At 43.1% G+C, this 20,987-nt stretch overlaps 3 protein-coding genes across 10 annotated transcripts in view; 2 read left to right on the forward strand and 1 right to left on the reverse strand.

Annotated features, from left to right (window-relative positions):
• Window positions 1-20,987, reverse strand: part of LOC107218940 (kin of IRRE-like protein 1) — a 139,614-nt gene that overhangs the window by 15,488 nt on the left and 103,139 nt on the right. For 2 of the 8 annotated variants that reach the window (XM_046742530.1, XM_046742529.1), the window contains exon 4: window positions 1,729-2,151. The exons of 1 other annotated variant lie outside the window; for it this stretch is intronic. Coding sequence is in view for 1 of the 7 variants with exons in the window: in XM_046742528.1 (XP_046598484.1) it covers window positions 9,993-10,035 (43 nt within the window). In the remaining 6 variants the exon portion in view is untranslated. Of the gene's footprint in view, window positions 1-1,728; window positions 2,152-4,088; window positions 4,388-7,519; window positions 7,645-8,402; window positions 8,739-9,940; window positions 9,970-9,992; window positions 10,595-20,987 lie in introns of those variants that run through there. 5 more of the 8 variants (XM_046742528.1, XM_046742533.1, XM_046742534.1 and 2 more) reach the window with 5 other exon arrangements.
• LOC107219101 (CD209 antigen-like protein E) lies at window positions 145-1,428 on the forward strand. The gene is made up of 3 exons (XM_015657191.2): window positions 145-303; window positions 399-635; window positions 1,080-1,428. Exons 1-3 carry the CDS (start codon window positions 210-212, stop codon window positions 1,259-1,261), a joined length of 513 nt encoding a protein of 170 aa, XP_015512677.1. The 5' UTR covers window positions 145-209; the 3' UTR covers window positions 1,262-1,428.
• LOC107218919 (C-type lectin domain family 4 member E-like) lies at window positions 6,950-7,919 on the forward strand. Its single transcript, XM_015656964.2, has 3 exons — window positions 6,950-7,110; window positions 7,206-7,442; window positions 7,566-7,919. Exons 1-3 carry the CDS (start codon window positions 7,005-7,007, stop codon window positions 7,769-7,771), a joined length of 549 nt encoding a protein of 182 aa, XP_015512450.2. The 5' UTR covers window positions 6,950-7,004; the 3' UTR covers window positions 7,772-7,919.

A 20,987-nucleotide genomic window follows, 5' to 3' on the forward strand; every position in this document is an offset into this window, starting at 1 on the left:
GAGAACCAATGGTGAATGAGAACGAAAATTCTAGTAACTTTGCGTCGAGCGAGCCGAATCTGGCTCTTATCTGATCATATATTCTTAGTAAAGTTCACAAAGGTTATCTCTCTCGTCTTAGTTCGTATAAAGAGCACTACTGTGTTATTGAACGCATTCAGTAGGTTGAGACCAGTGATTGGTAATCAAGTCTTGACAAATTTCATACCATGTTCAAATGGCTCGTTATTTTCCATCTAACCTGTCTGTCGGTCGTTTCGGTAATTTCCCACCACGCCGGATCTTCCGACGGATTCGCAAGGGGTGAGCATAACAAACCATTACCGACAGTATATTCCCACCCCTCTTGTCTTTGCATTCTTCCGGATTCCAGGATTATAATTTAACTTTGTTTTCAGTCTCGAATCTCCCGTCTGGATACATTAACTACCCGAGCTTGGGAGTAGCCTTCAAAGTTCATCGCGAACGACGCAACTGGTCGAGTGCAAAATTGGTGTGCAAAAACGAGGGGGGTCGTTTGGCCGTCATCGACACCCACGAAAAGATAGGATACATAAAATCGCACAAGCCAAAGTTCTCCGAGGTCTGGGTCGGTCTGAGCAGAGAAGACGTGCACTGGATTGCAACGGAGAACCGTAATTTCAATTCTACGTAATTGAGTCCGTCGCCTTTTGTCGGACTGCGGAGTCGCATGGCCGGGAGAAAGCTCTCCAGTTTGTTGGATTTGCAGTGCTTATTTACGATGCAAATGACAGAGAGTGTGGCTGATTCAACTATTTCGCAGACTAATCGAGCTTCACTGAATGCAACTTAAATGGAGCAAATAGCTAAATCCCACCGCGGATGCCGCGTCAGCTTTAATGCGATGCAATCCAATATCGCACGCTTCTATGAACGAACACAGCGCACGTTGTGTGTATACTTATAGACAAACACACCGCACTGAAACCATAATTGCACGCGCAAATCCAGCCAATGATTTTTCCCGGCGATGCTGACGCGGAGTGAAATTTATTACACCATAACTACCGGTCTCTAATTTTGAGTAATGGATTCTGTTTCACTGATCAACCATCCAGCGGAATCGCGACACACGCGTTTACCTTGGGAATCGAATGGTCCGGATTCCTTCGGAAATTGTGCAGCTGTAAACGTTAGAGGTGACGGACTGTGTAATAAGGTTTGTATATGGCGAAAGGCGTTCGCCTGCGAAATACCCACTGCCACAGCCGTGCCGTATCACGTACCAAACATAGTCTAGACTCCGGACCAATAGAGGAAGCCGGAATCTCGAAGGGAACTGTATCTCCTTTGCGATGGAAGGCAGCGAGCAAAGGAAGAGGGAAGAAGAATATCGAATCGGTATAACTGTGCTCGACTTTTTGTAATTCAATGAGCGGAAAATAAAGACCGACCATCTAACCGAAATGTGTATGAATTGCTTTGGTGTCTTTCGCGTAGTCCGTCGTTTTTGACACCGCTCTTTACATTTCTATATTAAGATTATTCTTTCAATGTGCAGATTATTCCTACCAACCTTAGTCAAAAAATTATATCTACGGATCCTCCGATTGAGCTGCGTACTAAATAAAGATGCGATGTCACATTACCGAGTCCATTGAATACTGTCGACTGTTGAGCGATGGCCGAGAGATGGTTGGGGAGATGAAAAGGCCGGCAAAGATAATGGCGCGGGATCTATACATTATATTATATACATATACATACCAACTAAGTCCGTATTTTTTAAGTCTTGGTGCGATTATCTCTCAAGCTGCAGAGTGTGGGTGGAGCCAGGGTCAAGAGGGTTATAGATTTCACAAAAGCTTTAGGTCCAAAAGCTCGGACTTTTCTGCAAGCTTCCCAGAGTTTTAAGGGTTTACGAGCCCCACTGGGCATTTCGAGTTTCCACGTGAACGCTTTGAGAGCACCTCCTCACCCCGTACTCTTCTCGGCCCAGAACCGGTACCAACCAACTGATATACTTATACGCGCATCATCTGGATGCTGGGATGGAAGGAGAATGGCGGCTTTTGTCGGTAGTATCTTCGCCGCGCAGGACCACACAATCGCAAAAGCCAGCCACATTTCTTCATTCAGGATTCATTTTCTCCCGGTATTACTCGCTCCTTTATTTCATCCTCCACCGCACTGGAACAAGTATCGATATGTTTTTTTTTTTTTTTCATTTTCGGCAAAAGGAATACGCCTTGTCAAAATGTCTGCAGGTATATGCAAGAACCGAATTAGAAATCCCTGCACATATCACTGCAGGATCGATCAACCGGTGAATCGAGACACGTACAACTGTAAGATACGAAGATGAAATCAGATTTTCGAGCCGGTAAACTTCGGGGAATTATCCATTTGGGTCTTCGGGTTCGTGCGAGTCAGGGGTTGTTCCGGAAATGAAGCGAGTCGCGGTCCCCTTCAGTGGCGGTAAATCATACGTTCGAGATACTCTCGGGTAGGGTATATAGGCACTTCCGGTTATACCGAGTGGAAGATTTCGTCCGATCTCCACGGGCATGGGAGAGTGATAGACAGATAATGACGCAGAAACGGACAGGGTGGAGGGACGTGGCCGTTGTTACGCACCTAGTCTGCAAGTCGTCCCTGTCGCGCAGGGTAAACAGGCAAAAGAGACGTGCAGGGCCGCGGATTCTGGCGCAGAATCGGTGGCGGCGGGTGGCAGATAGGCGGATATGTTGCGTTCGAAAAGTGCTTTCCATTAGCAGCAGAGCACTGAGCACAAAAGCCACCAACGGCGAGGGTGAATACAGAAGAACCGACAGACAATGGAGGTCGTGTTGGGCTGTTGGTCTGCCCGGCAGCAGCCTGGTTGCCTACATAGCTACTCAAAATAATATCGCGGTTGCCTCATCAATCATAACCCCGGGGTGATGAAAAGCCGCCGTTATAATACTTTGTGAATGGTAGAATCCACGGCACTAAACTTATAAAGTATTATATATGCACCGTTTAAGCCGGGGGTTCCTCGTTGTCTCATCCGTAACCGTATATATACGCAACGTTCTTACTTAATACCTGCTTGCTTGTGCACTTTATTTACACTTAATTTTCACTTCGGCTGCAGTTAATAACAATTTTTCCCTCACAGTCACCGGATACGGAAGCTATCCGCGAGTCGTTACATATTCGCGGTATCATCTTGCGCATGGGGGGCGAAAGCTCGTTTCCGTTCGCCTGTCAGATGTTTTGCAAATCATTTATCAAGTCCAAAGCTCTATACCGCGAGCAAAAGTTCCCTCGTTAAAACCCCATGCGAAAACTCGCTGAGCCTTACGCGAGGCTTGCAGTTGGGTAGAAGGAGGGTGCAAAAAACACCTTCCATCTCAGCTCGTATAACATAAAATAATTAACGTATGTCTGTGTACATACATACATACATATGTATAGTATGTATATATACGATACTAATGTCTGGAACCATGCGGTAGAATCCACTAGCTTGCATGGCGATAAAACATCAAGTGAAGAGCTGCTAATTGGCTTGAAAGCTCTGCTGACAACGATCTTTATTTTCACCCGACTCTCTACTTTTCCTTTGTTCAATTTTAAAAATCGATTCACCGCTCAGCGCGCGGTCACTACCAAGGAAAGCTATTAACCTCATTGTGCCCGCCATCGAACCGGTGCAAGCTCCGAACGCTGACTTTTATGAGGGGAATAAAAATGACCGTACATACCGAAAGGTAAATGTAATACCATACACGGACAGAGTGGCTGCCGAGTGTCGCTAATCGGGTGAATGCGAATGGTCGGTGACTTTGGCGCACACACGAAGCCCTTCGGAAAATGAAAAAAAAGCTCGTTCCAAACATCCTGATAAGATGTATAGCGATACGACGTGTTACCTTCGCCCAGGTGGGGTCATGCTTGGTGAGGATTAGCCAAACTTTATGTTAATTCCAAGATAACGAGGTGGCGTTTAACCCTCGTTAGGTAAATATTATTTTGGCCGTTTAATTTCAGTCATTATATAGTTCGTTTCAACCTGCACGCGTTACGTTCACCTTCGTAACGCCCTCTCTTCTGCACAATGCTCGGCAAATACTCACACTCACCTCGAATCTGGCTTTTATCGCATTGTCAGTGCCCGTGTCGCTGTTTTCACCAAGGTATAATTCGCAATCACAGACATGAGAGGCCTTTTATCGTCCGACAGCCTTGAAGGTGACTCGGTGCACAGTCAGCGGTGAAGAGGGTGAGATTTTCGCGGAAATAGGATCGCTCGACTCTTGGCTTTGTGTCGGTACGTAATTGGCTTTGGTTTGATTTGATTTGATTACAATTTGTATATATCTACACCGTAATGCGCTCACATATGCGTATTCCCGTGCACATATTGAGATATCACATCATTACTGGGGTCAATTCATCGCCCCGTCAAAAATAATTTCACATCAAACCAGCAGCCAATCGCAATTTGTTTATGCACAGAGTCCAATCTGCGTATCGATTCGCCAACTCAACTGTAATGTTATGTATGGAGTGGAACAACTTATTGTCAGTCTTTATTTTCGCGGGCGGACCAACTGGGAACTCGGTCATGTTGAATTATAGAATTGACCAAACCTAAAGACCCTATTCAATGGAAGAAAAAATGTTCCAAACACGAAAATAAACGATGCATGTTTGAGCTTGATATCTTCCGCATAATATTCACCTTTCAAACGTACAATTTATATCAAACTCCCTTTTTCTTCTTGCTACAATAATTTACCCATTAGTGGAATCACGTTATTTTCAGTGAGTGTTTACGCGTAGTGATGAAATTCATATTATACAACCGTGTGAGGAATACACGCACAGTTTTGGTGACATAGCATAGATTCTCTCACTTTATACAGTTTACGTCGAAATTACAGAAAGACCAAACAAGATACAAATACTAATTATCATGTTCTGCGAACTGTGAGGAAAAAATAAAGACCGTTCGAAGAAAAAGATTAGACTGTTGCATTACTTATTGTTAGTTATGAGAAACGATAATCACTATGAAAGTGACCTCGTACAGAACACTCCGAACATCCAGAACGGCATTGAAGAAATTCCGGCAAGAAGAAAACTCCCCAAGAAATTTACTCGCTTGGTTATAAATAACAATACTGGTATGGAAGAAACGTTAGTTTATATGAACTCATAATGCAGGTAATAGTCTTTTGTTGGCATGTTCGATGATTAAAACTTCGTCGAGAGAGCTGTCTCAGACACGTCTTCTTTGCACGGTTATCAACGGGAAACTTCTCGTTATTGCAAACTGTTAACAAAGTCAAGAGAGACTGATCCTTTACCCACGGGCATGCACTTAGAGTATGCGAATACTCAATGCAGCGATTGCATCGCAACATTAGCATGAACGGGACTAGTAATGAACCGCGCTAAAGTGAGAATTCCAGAAATAATCACGACGACAAAAACGTTCGGAGAACTCGCGTGTTTAATTAGGGTGAATATTATCTACCAGAAAACAAGATTAACTTTATTTGTCCAATTGAGATTCCATGTATGTATTGCGACGTTGCAGCACCATATGTCCAGCAATCCCGAATATATCCGACCTCACTGGACAAGGTTAAACGATGGAAATAAAAATTGATTTTTAAATCATCGATGTTCGAAAAGTATCGATGTTTAAAATCGATCATTGCAAAAACAATCGAAATATTGATTATTTCGTAAACAATTTTTTTCTTTAAATTAGATAATTCCCAGTTCATACGTTATTTCATCAATATATTTTCAATCAATATTAAAAATTTATACAATAACACTTTGAAAGTTGCAAGGAGATTGATAGTTGGGGTGCCAGGTTTACTGCAAGAAAATCACAGAATTGTTAATATTTAATGTCATCATCGCGTCTCCTCTGGTCTATAAAAGAATAATTCTTCATTCTATATGAGGAATTTTTTGTGACATCATAGTGTTACCCGGCGAAGAGCCACCACGAATTAGTTTATACGTCTCCTCAAACTATGTATCAACATTTCAAAAAATATTCAGAATTTTACAGCTATATAACCAGCGGAATAAAATAATTACCGTCACTCTTCATCAATCATACCCAGAAAACGCTGTTATACGACTGGTGATCTCCACAGCGATTAAAACGACTTGCAAAGTAAAGAACTTGAAGCGTTGAATTTTTACGTGATTTCGGTGCCGTTTCGATGTCGTCGGCGTGGGTGATATTTTTATCTAAGTTTCAGGAAAATCATCGTAAGTCGATTAATCGAAACTGAAAAATATCGGGCGAAAATATTCGATTGTTGAACACAAAGAATCCACAATTTCGACTGATGCACAAACATCGCCCGTTCCTACAGTCGAGGAGCTTTCACTCATTGTCAGTCACCAGCCTTCGTGCAGTGTACATAGTTCCGAAACCAGCCACTGAGCAAGAGAGAGAGAGAGAGAGAGAGAGAGAGAGAGAGAGAGAGAGAGAGAGAGAGAGAGAGAGAGAGAGAGAGAGAGAGAGAGAGAGAGAGAGAGAGAGATAGCCACTACTACTTCACTCATCCTATCGAAGCTCAGCACACGTGCTCCGTTTATCAACTTGATTGTGCCAAAACTGCACTCCCCTCCCACACTCCGTTCCTTGTTCTCCTACACACACACACACTTGACGACACACGGATGTTAATTAGAATTAAGGCTCGATGCTATCGGACGGGGCGTGTCCGACCGCCACGCGGGACTCGCCTCTTTGTTATTTAGTTTTTAAGGTTTTCTTTCAACTTTCAAACCTATAATCAATAAGTTTTGCTTCAAAACACACTTGCGTCTCGATCTCTCTCTCCCGCTCCCGATCCGAAAATTTCATACGGGATGATCACTGGTTGCAGTATCTTCGATATGCATGTGCTCGAGAAGGTCACGCGGGTTATCACGTGAGCGTCTTGGTTTACTATAAAGTCAAGCAGAACTGTTACGCGTAGTTAGTTTTCCTCCGAGGAGATAAACGTTTCACTTCGAAAATGTCCGTGGCACTTAGAATGCTGTTTTTGCAGCTAGTCTGCATTTTGGTTGTTTCGGTGACGTCGAATTATCAGGGACCGTATCATTCCTCGTCGGTCACAACGAGTACGTAGAAACAAATTCAGTAGACTGAAAATATTTTAAATTGAAACAGGAAAAGACTCTGGGGATAAAAATTATAACTTCACATCTAATTTCAGCCATTAGTTTACCGGCGGGCTATGTTCACTATCCGACCGTAAGTTCAGCCTACAAAATACATCAGGATGGACTCAGTTGGAGTAACGCAAAGGATGCTTGCATTGCCGAGGGAGGTCGCCTCGCCGTGATTGACACGCATGAAAAAGTTGGAATCGTAAATGGAATCAGGGATCCAAGCACCAACGTGTGGGTCGGTATTGAGAAAAAGAACGACAACTGGGTTACTGCCGACACACGTGAGTATCACACCGTACATCTGAATGGTTTTGCAATAAATTTTCATGTTGAGAAATTGAAGTAGAGAGCAACTTACCAGCCTGCAGAAAAAATTAACTGATCCGTGCTATTCAATTTACCAGAGGCACGTCTGTTCTATCTACCGTGGGGAACGAATCAGCCTTATGGTCTCGGGGACTGTGTTGCCGTGAAGAAAAGTGGCACAGGACTGAAAAACAGGCTGTGCTTCTGGTCGGAACCTTACGTCTGCGAAATTCGTACGGTAATAGTAGCTCCGCACAATAACTATTACCAGCAACCAACGAAGACCGGGCAGTACATTCCCTAGGTATCGACTATGAGAAAAACAGCCATAATTCGAAATCCTCTAGGCCTGGCTATCGAGTAGATATGATTCTTCAATAATTGTGTAACTCGTATAATTGTTGCAAAATAATACCGTTGATATTCTAAATAAAATTACGCTGTTTAATTGACGAACTTGCGCCACGTGTATCCTCATGTTGTTCTCCAGACGATCTCTTGACCTTTGAAACATCGATATATCAAAAATGCACGACGGCACAGCGGTCGAGATTATCTACCGAATTCGACATTGAACCGAGAACCAATGGTAAATAAGAGCGAAAACAGTTATCACTTTGTTTTGAGCGAGTCGAATCTGACTCTTATTTGATCACATGTAATTCATAGAAAAGTTCACAAAGGTTATCTCTCTCGGTTTAGTTTCTACTATCGAACGCATTCAGTAGGTTGACTTCATCCAAGTGTTCGGGAATCAAGTCGCGAAAAAACACCGGAATGCAGACATAATTGCACGCGCGAATCCAGCCAATGATCTTTCCCGGCGATGCTGACGAGGAGTGAAATTTGTCACACCATAATTACCGGTCTTTAATTTCGAGTAATTGATTCTGTTTCACTGATCACCCATTCAGCGGTATCACACACGCTTTTACCTTTTAACGCGTTGTTCGTTTACTCGTAACGCCCTCTCTGCTTCACAATGCTCGGAAAATACTCACACTCACCTCGAATCTGTCTTTTATCGCATTGTCAGTGCCCGTGTCGCTGTTTTCACCAAGGTATAATTCGCAATCACAGACATGAGGGGCCTTTTATCGTCCGACAGCCTTGAAGGTGACTCGGTGCACAGTCAGCGGTGAAGAGGGTGAGATTTTCGCGGAAATAGGATCGCTCGACTCTTGGCTTTGTGTCGGTACGTAATTGGCTTTGGTTTGATTTGATTTGATTACAATTTGTATATATCTACACCGTAACGCGTTCACTTATGCGTATTCCCTTCACATATTGAGATATCACATCATTACTGGGGTCAATTCATCGCCCCGTCAAAAATAATTTCACATCAAACCAGCAGCCAATCGCAATTTGTTTATGCACAGAGTCCAATCTGCGTATCGATTCGCCGACTCAACTATAATGTTATATTACAGACTCGACCAAACTGAAAAACATTTTTCTCTTTTCCTGGCAAATAGAGCCCAGTTTTCTCAACAAAACGTGTAAGTAAATTAGGTAATTGATTAGAGTGAACGTTCCTGCACAGCAGATAAATTGCCTTGTTGATTCATAAAATGTGACTCAAACATATTTTCTTTCGGCATAACTTTGTTTGCTCTGGTGTAGTGTGGTAAATTCATCATATCGCGTGTCTAATTGTATCCTTATCGCGTATGCGCGAAAAACGCAAATTTAGTGGTAAAAGGGCGTACAATTTTTTTCACGCTATTCGCTATAAAAGCACTCAAAACGCATGTCTATGCTAAAATTATCCGAACAAATAAATAATGGTAAAAGATCGTATATTTGGTTGATACCGTGTATATTTCATTTATCACATTTATAAATCGTATAAGGTTGCATCGGTCATTTTTGACTATTTTTTCGTAAACGATCCATGCGACCTTACACCATTAGCGAACGTGATTATTCTTCATAAGCTTCGTGATGAAAAGTCATAACCGACGGTACTTGCGACCTGTTACAGTTAATTGATCCATTTTTTTATCTCAACGTTTCTGAATGTATCCTCATGTTTTTCGCGTGAATACAAAGGGAAAAAATACGACTTTTTACCTTTACGCGTGGTGAAAGGTCGTACAATATAGGTCCTTATACCATCAGACAGGTGACATACCGTACATTAGTAGATATTAGAAAGGACTTTCGATGCTACTTTCGTGCCCTCCTTTCGTGATCGTTCCTGGAATTTTGGCGATTCGCCTCGATATTAATTGAACGAAACTAGGTAAGTACTCTGTGAACGGGAGTGTCAATAATCTTCAACTCGCGCTTCGAGGATTCACCAAGTACACTTTAGATCTCGAGAGGAGTTCGCCTACAAGTTTGCCTGCGGCTAACTTGGGTTATAGTTTCAACTATATTTGATTTAGTTCAAACGGTTCTCTTTCATTTCGGATTGCCTTCCTTCCGATCGTGCAAGGAACAAACTTACGCAATTCCGGGTACATACGATCAGGCTTAATTGGATGATGTTTGTTTTTACAAACTTCCCACGGACTTACCGTTCGAAATAATAATGAGAAAAATAATAAAACGTCGCGCCATCTCGGCTATAACATGCCGAAGTTTGTTTCTCCCCTTTGCTCCGTTACCGCTCCCCTGCCCCCCTCTCCACCTGGATCCCAGCGGTAAGCGTGTTTATTTAATTAACATTTTATCTCCCCTTCAATTGTACCACCACCGGACTTTGCGTCATCTGGATTTTATTCCGCCTTTTTTTCGACTCCTACGCGAATTCTTTCACCTCTACTCTCCCTCTTCTAGCCTCTTGCAGCCCGTTACAGGATTATCTCGATTGTTTGTTTTTTTTTTAATTCTTTTCACACGGATCTTCCTCCTCTCACACTCTGATTGAAAATTACTGCAATCATTGTCTTTATTCTCACGCGGGTTAGAATAATTCCCGAAATTACGAGCCGGGGAAAATTCCGGGATCAAAGAGCGCAGCTGAAATTCAGCGTCATCTGCTCGAACACCTCCCTCCTCGATTTCACCTGACTCGCCGATTAATCTGTCTTTCACGCGATACGCGTGCACACTTTCAGGCCGTATCGTCGGGTGAACGGAAAGGACGGGAGCGAGCACAGTTTCATCACTCGACGTCCCGCGAACAACTGAGCTACCTACGGGGGTGGCGCAGGCGCCGGGATCAAGTCGTCGCGACGCTCGCCGGGATGCTTCCGATCCGACGACTAGACCCACCGATCATTATTATCGTCATTATCATTACAACCGTAGGTGCTCCTCCCGCGGTATTATTATCATCGTTAATATCGTCATCCGGCGATCATCCCTGGTAATTATCACCGTTGTCGTTATTATTATCGCTGTCATCAAGCATCATATATACGCATACATATACCTAAACACTTGAAAAGTATAAACTAAGACAGCGCGACTGCGCGTAAATTGGAATGTCAGAAGCTTCGTGCCCTCGTCGTATCACTGCGTGTTTATCCCTGATTACAATATACATTAGGATGTTTCGGAAAAAAAGGAGTAATTTTTTTTTCCCACAAATAGTTTCAAAAGTTACATTTAGGTACGAAAACACGCCTGTACCAACATACGTTTTTTCAAGAGCGTTCAATTCTCCACAAAAAAATGTCTGCGCATCTTCTGTACAACGCATCGTTAGCCAGTTATAAAAATCAGAAGGAGCAAAAACCATTTTTCACATGTTATTCTCATGGAAAATAGAAAAATTGGATGCGCAACCTCTTATTGTTAATATTAAGAGCTGAAATTATAACAGGCGTATCTTTATACTTATATGCAACTTTTGAACCTGTTTGTGAGAAAAAAAATATGCAATCTTCTTTTGAAACACCTTAATATCCATACAAGTCTATGCTTTCTGGTAAAACACCTTTTGTATTTTCTGCGAGGGGATTCGCTCTTGAAATACTTCGTCTCTCTCGTTTTCGTTGTTTTTCTCATCGTCCCCCAGCCCAATTTTGCCCCATCTCGATGAATTCTATATTCAGTAACGTATAATTCGAGGGGACAGGTACGATAGGATAAAATTTCGACAGATTTCCGCTTTTTTCACTTCTTCCTACTCCAGGAGTATCTACTTCGTCTTCAATCAATATAAGACGGCCTGACGCCTGAGATAGATTATCGTTGTCGTTAGACTCGAAAATTGCTCACGGACACGAGGAAATCTACACACCGCCACCGCATAAAGTATCCATCCTATACCACCTTTGCCCCAACTTTGACTGAGGTGAAATTCCGTACTCGGTGTGGATAATTGACCTCTGCACGAAGAGTTCGTACAACGTAGTACATACACGTTAGTGGTATTATTATTAATCGTCGAGTCGTATACACACATATACGTATAGCTATAAGTGACCGCAGCAAATGGAATTAAAATTTACCATAACACACACACAGCGAGAGGGGTGGATACCTTTTACAATTAGATAGAGATTCGAAATGCTTAAGCATCCAATAACAAAAGTTGTTTGGTTTTCAGCGCGTTTCACGCCATTTCGGCCCTTTTCAATCAAGCGAAGTGGCAGCGAGATGGAGCGGTAGGTATTGATGTTAAAGTTTACGTATTTCAATGGGGAGTTGAGAAGTTTTCATGTACAGAAGTACAAAGGGCGCAGGTTATTCCTACATGCTCGCACACCCTCGTGATCTGTTGAATTATTGTCAGCGTTGGTCGGACCGGACAACAAACCACGTCAGAACTTTGTTTGAAAATTGTAACGTTATGATTGCAAAGGGCGTGATAAACTTTTGCGTAAATTGGATTCCACCGCGGGTAACCGTGGTGCTGTGACAGGCGTACAATGACGCTCTTTCCTCTCCCCAGAAATGGCATGGAGAGCACTATTTTCGCGCCTGCATAACGCAAACCGAACTGAACAATTGCTTTGATCCTCGTGTGGCATGTACGTATATTACACAGTGTATTTGCGACGCGTATAATTAAAGGTAGAGGACGTACAGCGGTTCTCGGATAAGGACGAACTTTGTATCATATCGCGATAAAAGCTAGCTGCATGGAATTCATCCACGACAACAATGTCGAATCAAAAAGGAACAGATCTAATTTTAGTCGAAGAAAAGCTTTACTCGCTTGGGGAAACTGTGTTTACGCTGCAATTTCGCATCCCCAAATTCATCGTATATATAATATATAGATCGCAATTGCCTGGGACGTCTGCAGAGTTAGCGTTGCGCGTTAAAGCGATTCTGTACTTTGGCAAACAATGTTCAACGTAGTCGTACTCGATCAATGCACCGAGAAAACACTTTCGTGTCATCCAGCAGCTCGCGAGATTAGTTTCTAAAAAATCTTGGATAGTTATTATGGTACTTAGCCTGGTTACTTAGAATTAAGGTACCTACAATTTATCGTGTCTCAGTATTTCCTCATTGTAATCTGAAAAATTTATATATCTCTGAATTTTTTTTTATCGGAAGAAGTTGAAAAGCTACGGTATGGTCCGCATTTTCTACAGAGAAAATAGAAAGTCGGAAAAGAACAACAACGCACCCTGATTTTTCCGACTAGATGATGGAAAAAGGTAGATATTAGAGGGAAAAAATATCTGGGGAGGGTTGTCGTAGCCATCCGGTTAAAGGAAGGGAGCCGAATAGCTGCGTACGTATTTATTCTTATTTCCGAAGCTTCAACTTCGCCAGAATTTTCATTGTACAATTATGATAATATCATGCCGGGGAAGTTTTATAAAAACGGTAGCGTAAAATTTCCGAGTGGCAACCATTAAGACCGTCGTCTTTTTCGGCGATATCTTATTTCTAAATAGTACCTTATGTAATATATAACAACTCGTCTTGTTAGCATTCGAAATTTAATAAACCGACAAACCACTCCGCGGAGAATTCGTGCCGTATCAGAAACTCGGTAGGACTGATTACTGCCGGTACCGAAACGCTGTACAAAATACATGTCAAAGGGCTGAAAAAAGTGCGTATATATAGCAAAGTGAATTATCCTCACGCGCGCGACTCGAAGAAACTTCTTTTGACAGAAACGTCCTGGCTGACGGTTTGTTCAATATTTAATACGTCAAAAATACGTGACAACTTTTTTCTTGTGCATCACGATTTTTCGTTCTACATTTCATCCGTGTGCGCTTCTTGTTCCGATCAATTTTACCGTCTTCAATCGCTTCCCCTCTGATAATATTAGCCATAACTATATCTATTGCGGGAGTTAATTTCGTTCATGGGCTTGTCGATCGATGCAGAATTTCCATCGCCGTATTCCCGCTATTATATGTACGTACACCCACACACGTGTATGGCTGGTACATAACGAGAATATAACAGGAAATTATCGCAGCATCCGTGAACTCGCGAATGTCACGTGCCTCCGGGAATATCTGCATGTTGTAATATTGCAAAACTAATGAATATAATTACAATCACGTACGTATTCAAAATGTAACGAGCCAAGTTATCGCGGCGCTTATAGGTACGTATAACTACGCGCTCGAAGACTCCTATTCCTGCTCCTCCGGAGCGCATTCTCGCACGGTAAACTCGTATAAAACTAATTATTGTTTATATATCGGCATAAGCAGATAATGGGTGCTGCAGAGCTTGCCGGGTGAAGTATTGACTCAATTATAATCCGAGTCGTCGATGCCGTGCTTTAAGTAATGGGAATTTAACGAGTTTATTTCCTGCACTTTGCGATCGCGCGCTGCATGCGTTCCGTAAAACGTTTAAATTACGCCTAAAACTCGGGGGTCGATTGAATTAACGCCAGCAACTGTAACGAGGCGTCGTCTTGTCGTTGGTATAAAACTAACCGACGAATTCCGTAATCGAGAATCATTCTTTTTACTATTGACGTTCTCTGCTTGCGAAGCTCTTGTGCGATTCTATCGGAGTGAACCAATTAGGCCTCGGGAAAATTCGGATAAGTTAGGAATTTGATTCTCTACTGCAGAATGCTTTTCACCGAGCGCAGAGGTCCGCCAGTTTGCCTAGGCTATTCGGTGAGCCGAAATAAAATTGGACTGAATAACAAAAACAGAATCGCTTGATTTCTTCGCGGATTTCAAGGGGGCGAGATACGGAGGCACGTGTACGCGAGGAGCTACGGAGCCGATAGAGATTCGGAGTGAAAGGGAGAGAATGAGGGGAGGGAGATGTGATTGAACTTAAATCGATTGGAAAGATTAGAGATAGCCTGAGAATGAGGGGAGAAAAAGAAGTCTAAAACAGTAGAAGAAGAAAAAGAAGGAAAGGAAAAAAATTGTCGAAGGCGAGAGAAAACCAATTTCAAATTAAACTGCTCGTTGGTTTTGCGACAATAGAGTCTCCCTCCTTCCCGAATTTAGTTCCAAAGGTGGCTGAGCACTTTGAAATTTGCCACTTCGGACTACGTCTCTCGTATTTAATTGTAACTTAATTTATATCAAACACCGTCGTAAAGATGAATTCGTTGTTTTTTCAATTCTTCATTCACCGCGTATAATATATAGTGTAACGTTAAAATTATATACACAGACTTATAGGACGATCATTTCGCTGGAAATTTATTCCAGTTGAACACGACGTATAAACTTCATCCGAAATTGAGAAAACTCTTTTCAACTCCGATCAACTCCAGGTTTTGATTACATCAACGCAGTGCAATCCAGTGGTTGGAGAATGTATTCGCGTGAAAAGCGAATCGCGAAATCGCGAGAAGAAAATTAATAAAAGAAAGCAAATATAATAAAAGAAAAGAAAAAATATACGATGAACGATAAATAGGTATAATTGGTTAGGCACGAACGAGCGCGGAAATTGTTGGCATATAATTGAGACCGACTTTCGTACGTGTACACCAGACGCAAGTTCCGGAGTGAATTATCCTTCGAAAGAAGGTCGAGGATGATCGTTTCCGAAAAAGCGTCGGCGGAAGTACGCTTGAAGCCATTCGCTTATCCACCTTTACAAAGTTTGATGGAGATACGTAATTTAAAAATAAACTCAGAGGTTTTTGAAGCTTCCAAAGCTTCAGGGCGAAAATCAGGGCAGGTTTCACTCACTCACACCAGTCGCTCCCCGTTGGTTTTACTTCCCGAAAGCCGCAGAAGCCGCAGACACAGGGCAATCCCGTATCTTCCTGCACATGACGTCGCGATGATAATATACCCTTGCACTTGAAACTGGAATTACCACTCGAGAACAGGTTACAGGAATTCACCGCGCATGGCTGGGTGAAGTCTGCGGGGGTGGGAAAGGAGGGGCGGGGGGGGGGGGGGCAAAACCGCTCTGTTCTAGAGCCGCTTTCACGGGGTTGAACAATAGATTACATCGACCTAGATGAATAACCGGGGTAAACACCGGCCCCGCAGCTATTGAGCTATTCATCGAAAACGTTAAATTATGTATCGCGTTGAATTCGGTTTGCGGGACAATGGTTCGCAGATTTTACCGCATATTGCTTCTCGGTATTGTTATTAACGTTTTAGAGTATAACTTATAATTATACCAAAGAACGTACCAACTTTACGGGGCCATTTGCAAACTTCACCTACCGCACACAAGACTTTTGCGGTGGTACAAAGATCCAACCAAGTCGATCTGCTCGCTTGGCCCGCGGATCATCGTTCGTTATCATGAAAACCTGCAGGGCCAATGCCCAAGATGGAAGGGTAAATAATACACGCGTTATCTGTATCGTGCTAATCGTATGTACGAGGGTGTGTGAGAAAATTGATAATTATTTCATCACGCGGTTAGTTGTTAACAAGGCTGACGTAAGAGAGAATTATAAATATAGGCTAGGGTAAATTAGGGGTTTGTGAAAAGTATAGACGCGCATACGGACAATTACGAAATTTTACGGTAATGAGGCGGATAATTGATGCTCTTCAGTGCCGTATTATTATATTGTTATGCGGACTTAATGGGACTCTATACTCGAGTTTTTGTCAATTATCATGTCTGCACGACGCTGAGGTGCCTTTGTGAAAGCCCGGTTGCTTGTTGCGAGAAAATAAATTCACCGAGCAAGCATCGAGCATAATTACTGGGCTGAAAAATAAGCCTCATCCACCCACCTACCGGCTGGAAATTTTGAAAAATAAGGTTGTTCAGCAAGTAAAGTGGTGCATAAAGTGAAAAAAAGATTTATTAATAATTGAGAATTCCTTGATTAGCGAAGTTAGTAACATCGTGGAATGAGCTCGGGTGAATAAGAAACGCGAGTTTTGGATCAAGTCAAAATTTAATACGAGCTGAAACAAGAGGCGAAAACTAAAAAGCTTTTACCGAGATTGGGGTAGTACTTCAGAGCCGATCAAGTGACGTGCAGTTTGAATGGGAATGGTAGCTGCGAACTGAAAGGAGCCGACGGACGTGTTCCGGCGAAAATGTATAAACTATAACTCCTTAGAGCGCGGGCGCGGGAAGCGTGGAAGCTTTTCACGCAAAGTGGCAGCCACGTGCGGCTTTAGGATTTCCGTGATAATCTTTGTTTAATCATTTAAACGAACTAGTATAAGGCGCTCGGTGAAAGGCCCTTGTACAGCGGTGGAAGTGGCGAGAGGTCGGAGGTATTAACGAGGAAAATGTGACGCTAACGAAGGATGTGTGCGAGGTAGAGAGCGGGGCGACTAGGCGTTAACAGTAATATAATGCGAACTTCAACGGATTTAAAAAAATCTCGCAAATTTATGAGAAAAGTTCAAAGTGCTTTTCAAGTAAGTTTAAGTGAATATATTATGCCTTCGCCTAGCGGTGTTGTACGCGGACGTGACGCGGGCAACGCTACGGTTATAAGGTGTATATTTCGGAAAATGAGGCGAGCAAAGTCGCCTACGTATTTCTATAGGCTCCGAAAGTTTATTCAATTGACAATTTTCTAAACACTCTACACAGAGTATAAACTACAAGCTTCGCGCGGCTGAAATCACGCTTCGATCCCGTCACGTTATACATGCATGCAGGGGTGGATTCCTGATAGAATATTATACACGTAACGGTCTTTGATCACCCGGAACACTCCGCTTGGCCTCTCAACGTTGCACCGCACAATCTAGATCGCATATGATATTCCCTCAGGATCGGCAGCTGCCTCGCGAGCTTTAAATTTTCGATATCACCGTTACAGGAGTCAAATGGAGAGGAGGTCAATACGTAATGGTAGAGCCGCGGTTTCCCGCGATGTTGCCGATGTAAGGCCGCGCATGCCGAGCTAATTATCGCCCGATTCCAGACTATTCGGCATTTGCCTCCGCGAATTTCTCGCTGCAGAATTATCCGCATGTTTATAGAGTATTTCGCCGGGGAAAACAATGGCCGAGTTATTACGTAGCCCGACACTTGAACCGCGAGGCTGGAAGGATGGTTTAATAATAATTTCATCTCCTTTAAAGTTGGGACGATGCGCGCTGCTTGATAATAATGCATGGTAATTGGGCATTAGGAAGGATATTACAACGCTTAACGCACTTAACGCAGCTTATATACTCCACAGAAACATCGCGTCGCTCCTCGTACTCCCCGAAGAATGCATTTTAAAATTGAACTAAAAACCGAGGCCAGAGAGGAGAATCTCACAGGATAATCCGCGCCCAGTTTTAAAGTGGAAGCACCAAGCTCGGCTCCTTTGGGAATCGTCGGCCTCTTCTTTTACCTTCTGTTTAAACGGCGCCAAAATTTCATTTCCTAGATCCCCGCTGCAATCCCGCCGTTTAATACCGCAGGCTGTACGAATAACTTATTAACAATACTCGAGCGTTCGATTTAGGTTTGGCTTGGGTCAAGTTCCATGCGTCTGATGCAGCATGACATTGATATTACAGGTTTCTAGTCCTGTATATGTATAAAAGAACACGTGCGTATACGTATTATGACAGGAAATACACGATATTATTATCACGTACGTGGGCGTGTATAATATTTTACGACATCGGATCGATGCCGCGGAAATTTACCTTCTCATCCTGTCTTTCGATTTTCATATCCAGCCATTTCGCTGTATTATATAACCGCGCAGATATGCAAGTAGAGAGAAGCTATCAGCGATTGAATATTAGCCTTTCATTCAAACTTCCATTGATTTAGACCGAATGAAATTGAAGTGCTTTCCCGATAATTATTTGTCTATTCACCTGCTCAAGGGCTTCAACCACCGTCCCGGCAGCTCGTAGCGCCAATACTAATTCTACGGGTATACGAATAGTTTTTTGCTGTGTGTAAAACGTAGGGATAAAGCTGACAATACTGTTCTCTGCAAAATCGTTGTTACTCCTGGATATTACGTTGTTTTTCCTTGAATTAAACAGACGGCTAATGAGGCAAGGCGATATTTCATTAGTTAAATAATATTTTAACCAGGGCTAAATTCGACTCGTTTGGTCCGGTGATATATTTTCGGATTAGGAGCTTAAGAGCTTTGATTATTGTTATTGTGCCGACTTTCTCCCGCTGGCGGGGCGTCCCGTGGGGTCGCTTTTCGCCGGACCTGAGGTAACTTTAGATAAGACGGCTCCCACCGCAATCCCCCTCATTTCAATGCTCCGCTATGCACCAAACCAATGAATATCAGCATTCCCGGTACATACCACCGAGCCATTCACGTCTGACCCACCTAACCAGGCTCCCTGTGCCCACTGCAATTTTCCCTTTTTTTCTTCGGTCTCTCGATTTCTTTTCACTTCGCAACGATAAGCCTGAATTCCCGGTTCTACGGCAGTCTGAGCGAAACTTGAGCATCTGGGGAAAAGGATGGAGAGCAGAACAAAGGAAGCAAAAGTAAAACAAAAGAAAAAAAAAAACACCCAAAAGAAAGAAAGAAATACACAAGATTTCCCTCAGACAAATAAATTTGCATTAAAGCCAAGTGAATAATTTCTCAGCGCGTAATCCTAATAATCGTGGCACCAAAAGAGATTTATTTATTTATTTATTCAAATAACGTGAATAATTTAACATAAATAGATACCGTAAAATATATCATGGGAAATAAATTCAATTCCGTTTCGCGTCTTATTCTTACAATTATTGCCGTTGTATTTATTACACCGTGCAGAAGAACAACGTGCCTTACGTCAATCTTTTGTATCGTGTATCGACATTTCTGGCGAAATAAAGAAAGCGCCGAGGCTGAGAAAGGAATAAGGAGAAAGAAATCAACTTTGATTCGGCGGAATCGTTTCCCCGCATTTCATCCGCCGGCTCGCCGGCTGCCTACGGCTGTTTACTACTGACGTCGTTTCATCCCGAGCGTCTGATCGGTAATTCCGTTACTACTTGAAGTCAAAGCACGGATCGCCGCGCTGCGGATTGGCGGTCCTTCCGTGCGGTGGAAAAGCCTCAAAGAGAGTTCCAGAAAGACTCGCCCCTGGCTCTTCGATATTCGGTTAAGCCTGTAAAGGGCGCGGATTGTAGTTCGTTAGGCATCGACGCAGATGGCGCGTATTTTCATCGCGGAAATGAAAGCTGCCAGAGAACGCGTGACGCGATTACAATACAACGTTCGACCCGCGAAATAAGAGGATTGCGGAAAACGGTGCGGGGCAGAAATTTGTCAAGCGGTTTTACTTTTCGATCGGTAAAATTGTCGCGACTAGCATAAAACGAGATCCGAATGGCTAGCGAAGCGACGCTCTCATTAAAAAAATTAAAATAAAAACCGGCGACGGCGAGGCCGGGAAAACGGTGTTTTTATGCGAGGGAATAAAATAATTTGCAAAACTCCAGAGTGGCAGGTAATGGTTCCCTGGGTGGAAGTTGCGTCGTTTATGTTATGGCTGCAGCCCAGCTGCGTGAATTCCCTTTCAAAAATCCTGCACGCAACCCTCGAGCAGTCGCTGCAGGAAGATGAGAACGACGTTTATTGCCAATTTTGTAAAAGCTTTGCCGAGCTTAGCTAGGAAAAATTTTTTCCTAATACGGGGCTAATTTTTACCGCAAAATAATATTCCTGAAATTTTCCGCAATCCTTCAGTCTCTCACGACGGCCGTAAGTGTGCAACCTTCACGGGGGTGGATCTTCGCTGGTGCGTTCGCCCTTTTCGAAACGCGTTCACGTCCGGCGGTGTGTACAGTATCGAGTCTGCCGAGAGGGAGAAAGCGGCAGCCCGAGTGTTAAGCGGAATACGAGAAAGCGAAGAGCAGCGGGTCGAATGCCCGGCCATGATGGACGAGGTTAAAACGCGCTGCAGTCTGCACAACTTGCGGAATTGCAAATTAGTTTCGGAACAAAATTCCCTACCGTATGAATATTGATTAGCGATTGAAATCATAGACATCGTATGCCTTGTGGGATTTTCCGCATGGCTGTAATTCTTTGACCCGGCTTTCAAAATTACTTGGACAATACAAAATTACTAGTACAGCAGGTATGGGTATTACGGGTGATAGGTTGAGCTGAAAAATTTCATGTATTTTGAAGCTTGGAGGGGATTCCAGGTGACGGACGGACACTGACCCACGTTACTTCCAACGATCCGTCGTGACGTCGGTCGAAACAGCCGCGACTAACAAAGATAAGCCACGCGAAG

The sequence above is a fragment of the Neodiprion lecontei genome, chromosome 6, assembly GCF_021901455.1.
Source record: "Neodiprion lecontei isolate iyNeoLeco1 chromosome 6, iyNeoLeco1.1, whole genome shotgun sequence".
NCBI lineage: Eukaryota > Metazoa > Arthropoda > Insecta > Hymenoptera > Diprionidae > Neodiprion > Neodiprion lecontei.

Bases quoted from the DNA above. Each gene is read 5' to 3' on its own strand.
- LOC107219101 (XM_015657191.2), top strand. From the start codon at position 210: ATGTTCAAATGGCTCGTTATTTTCCATCTAACCTGTCTGTCGGTCGTT. The intron at 304-398 runs GTGAGCATAACA...CTTTGTTTTCAG, and splicing joins TTCCGACGGATTCGCAAGGG to TCTCGAATCTCCCGTCTGGA. The intron at 636-1,079 runs GTAATTTCAATT...TCAACCATCCAG, and splicing joins CTGGATTGCAACGGAGAACC to CGGAATCGCGACACACGCGT.
- LOC107218919 (XM_015656964.2), top strand. From the start codon at position 7,005: ATGTCCGTGGCACTTAGAATGCTGTTTTTGCAGCTAGTCTGCATTTTG. The intron at 7,111-7,205 runs GTACGTAGAAAC...ATCTAATTTCAG, and splicing joins TTCCTCGTCGGTCACAACGA to CCATTAGTTTACCGGCGGGC. The intron at 7,443-7,565 runs GTGAGTATCACA...TCAATTTACCAG, and splicing joins CTGGGTTACTGCCGACACAC to AGGCACGTCTGTTCTATCTA.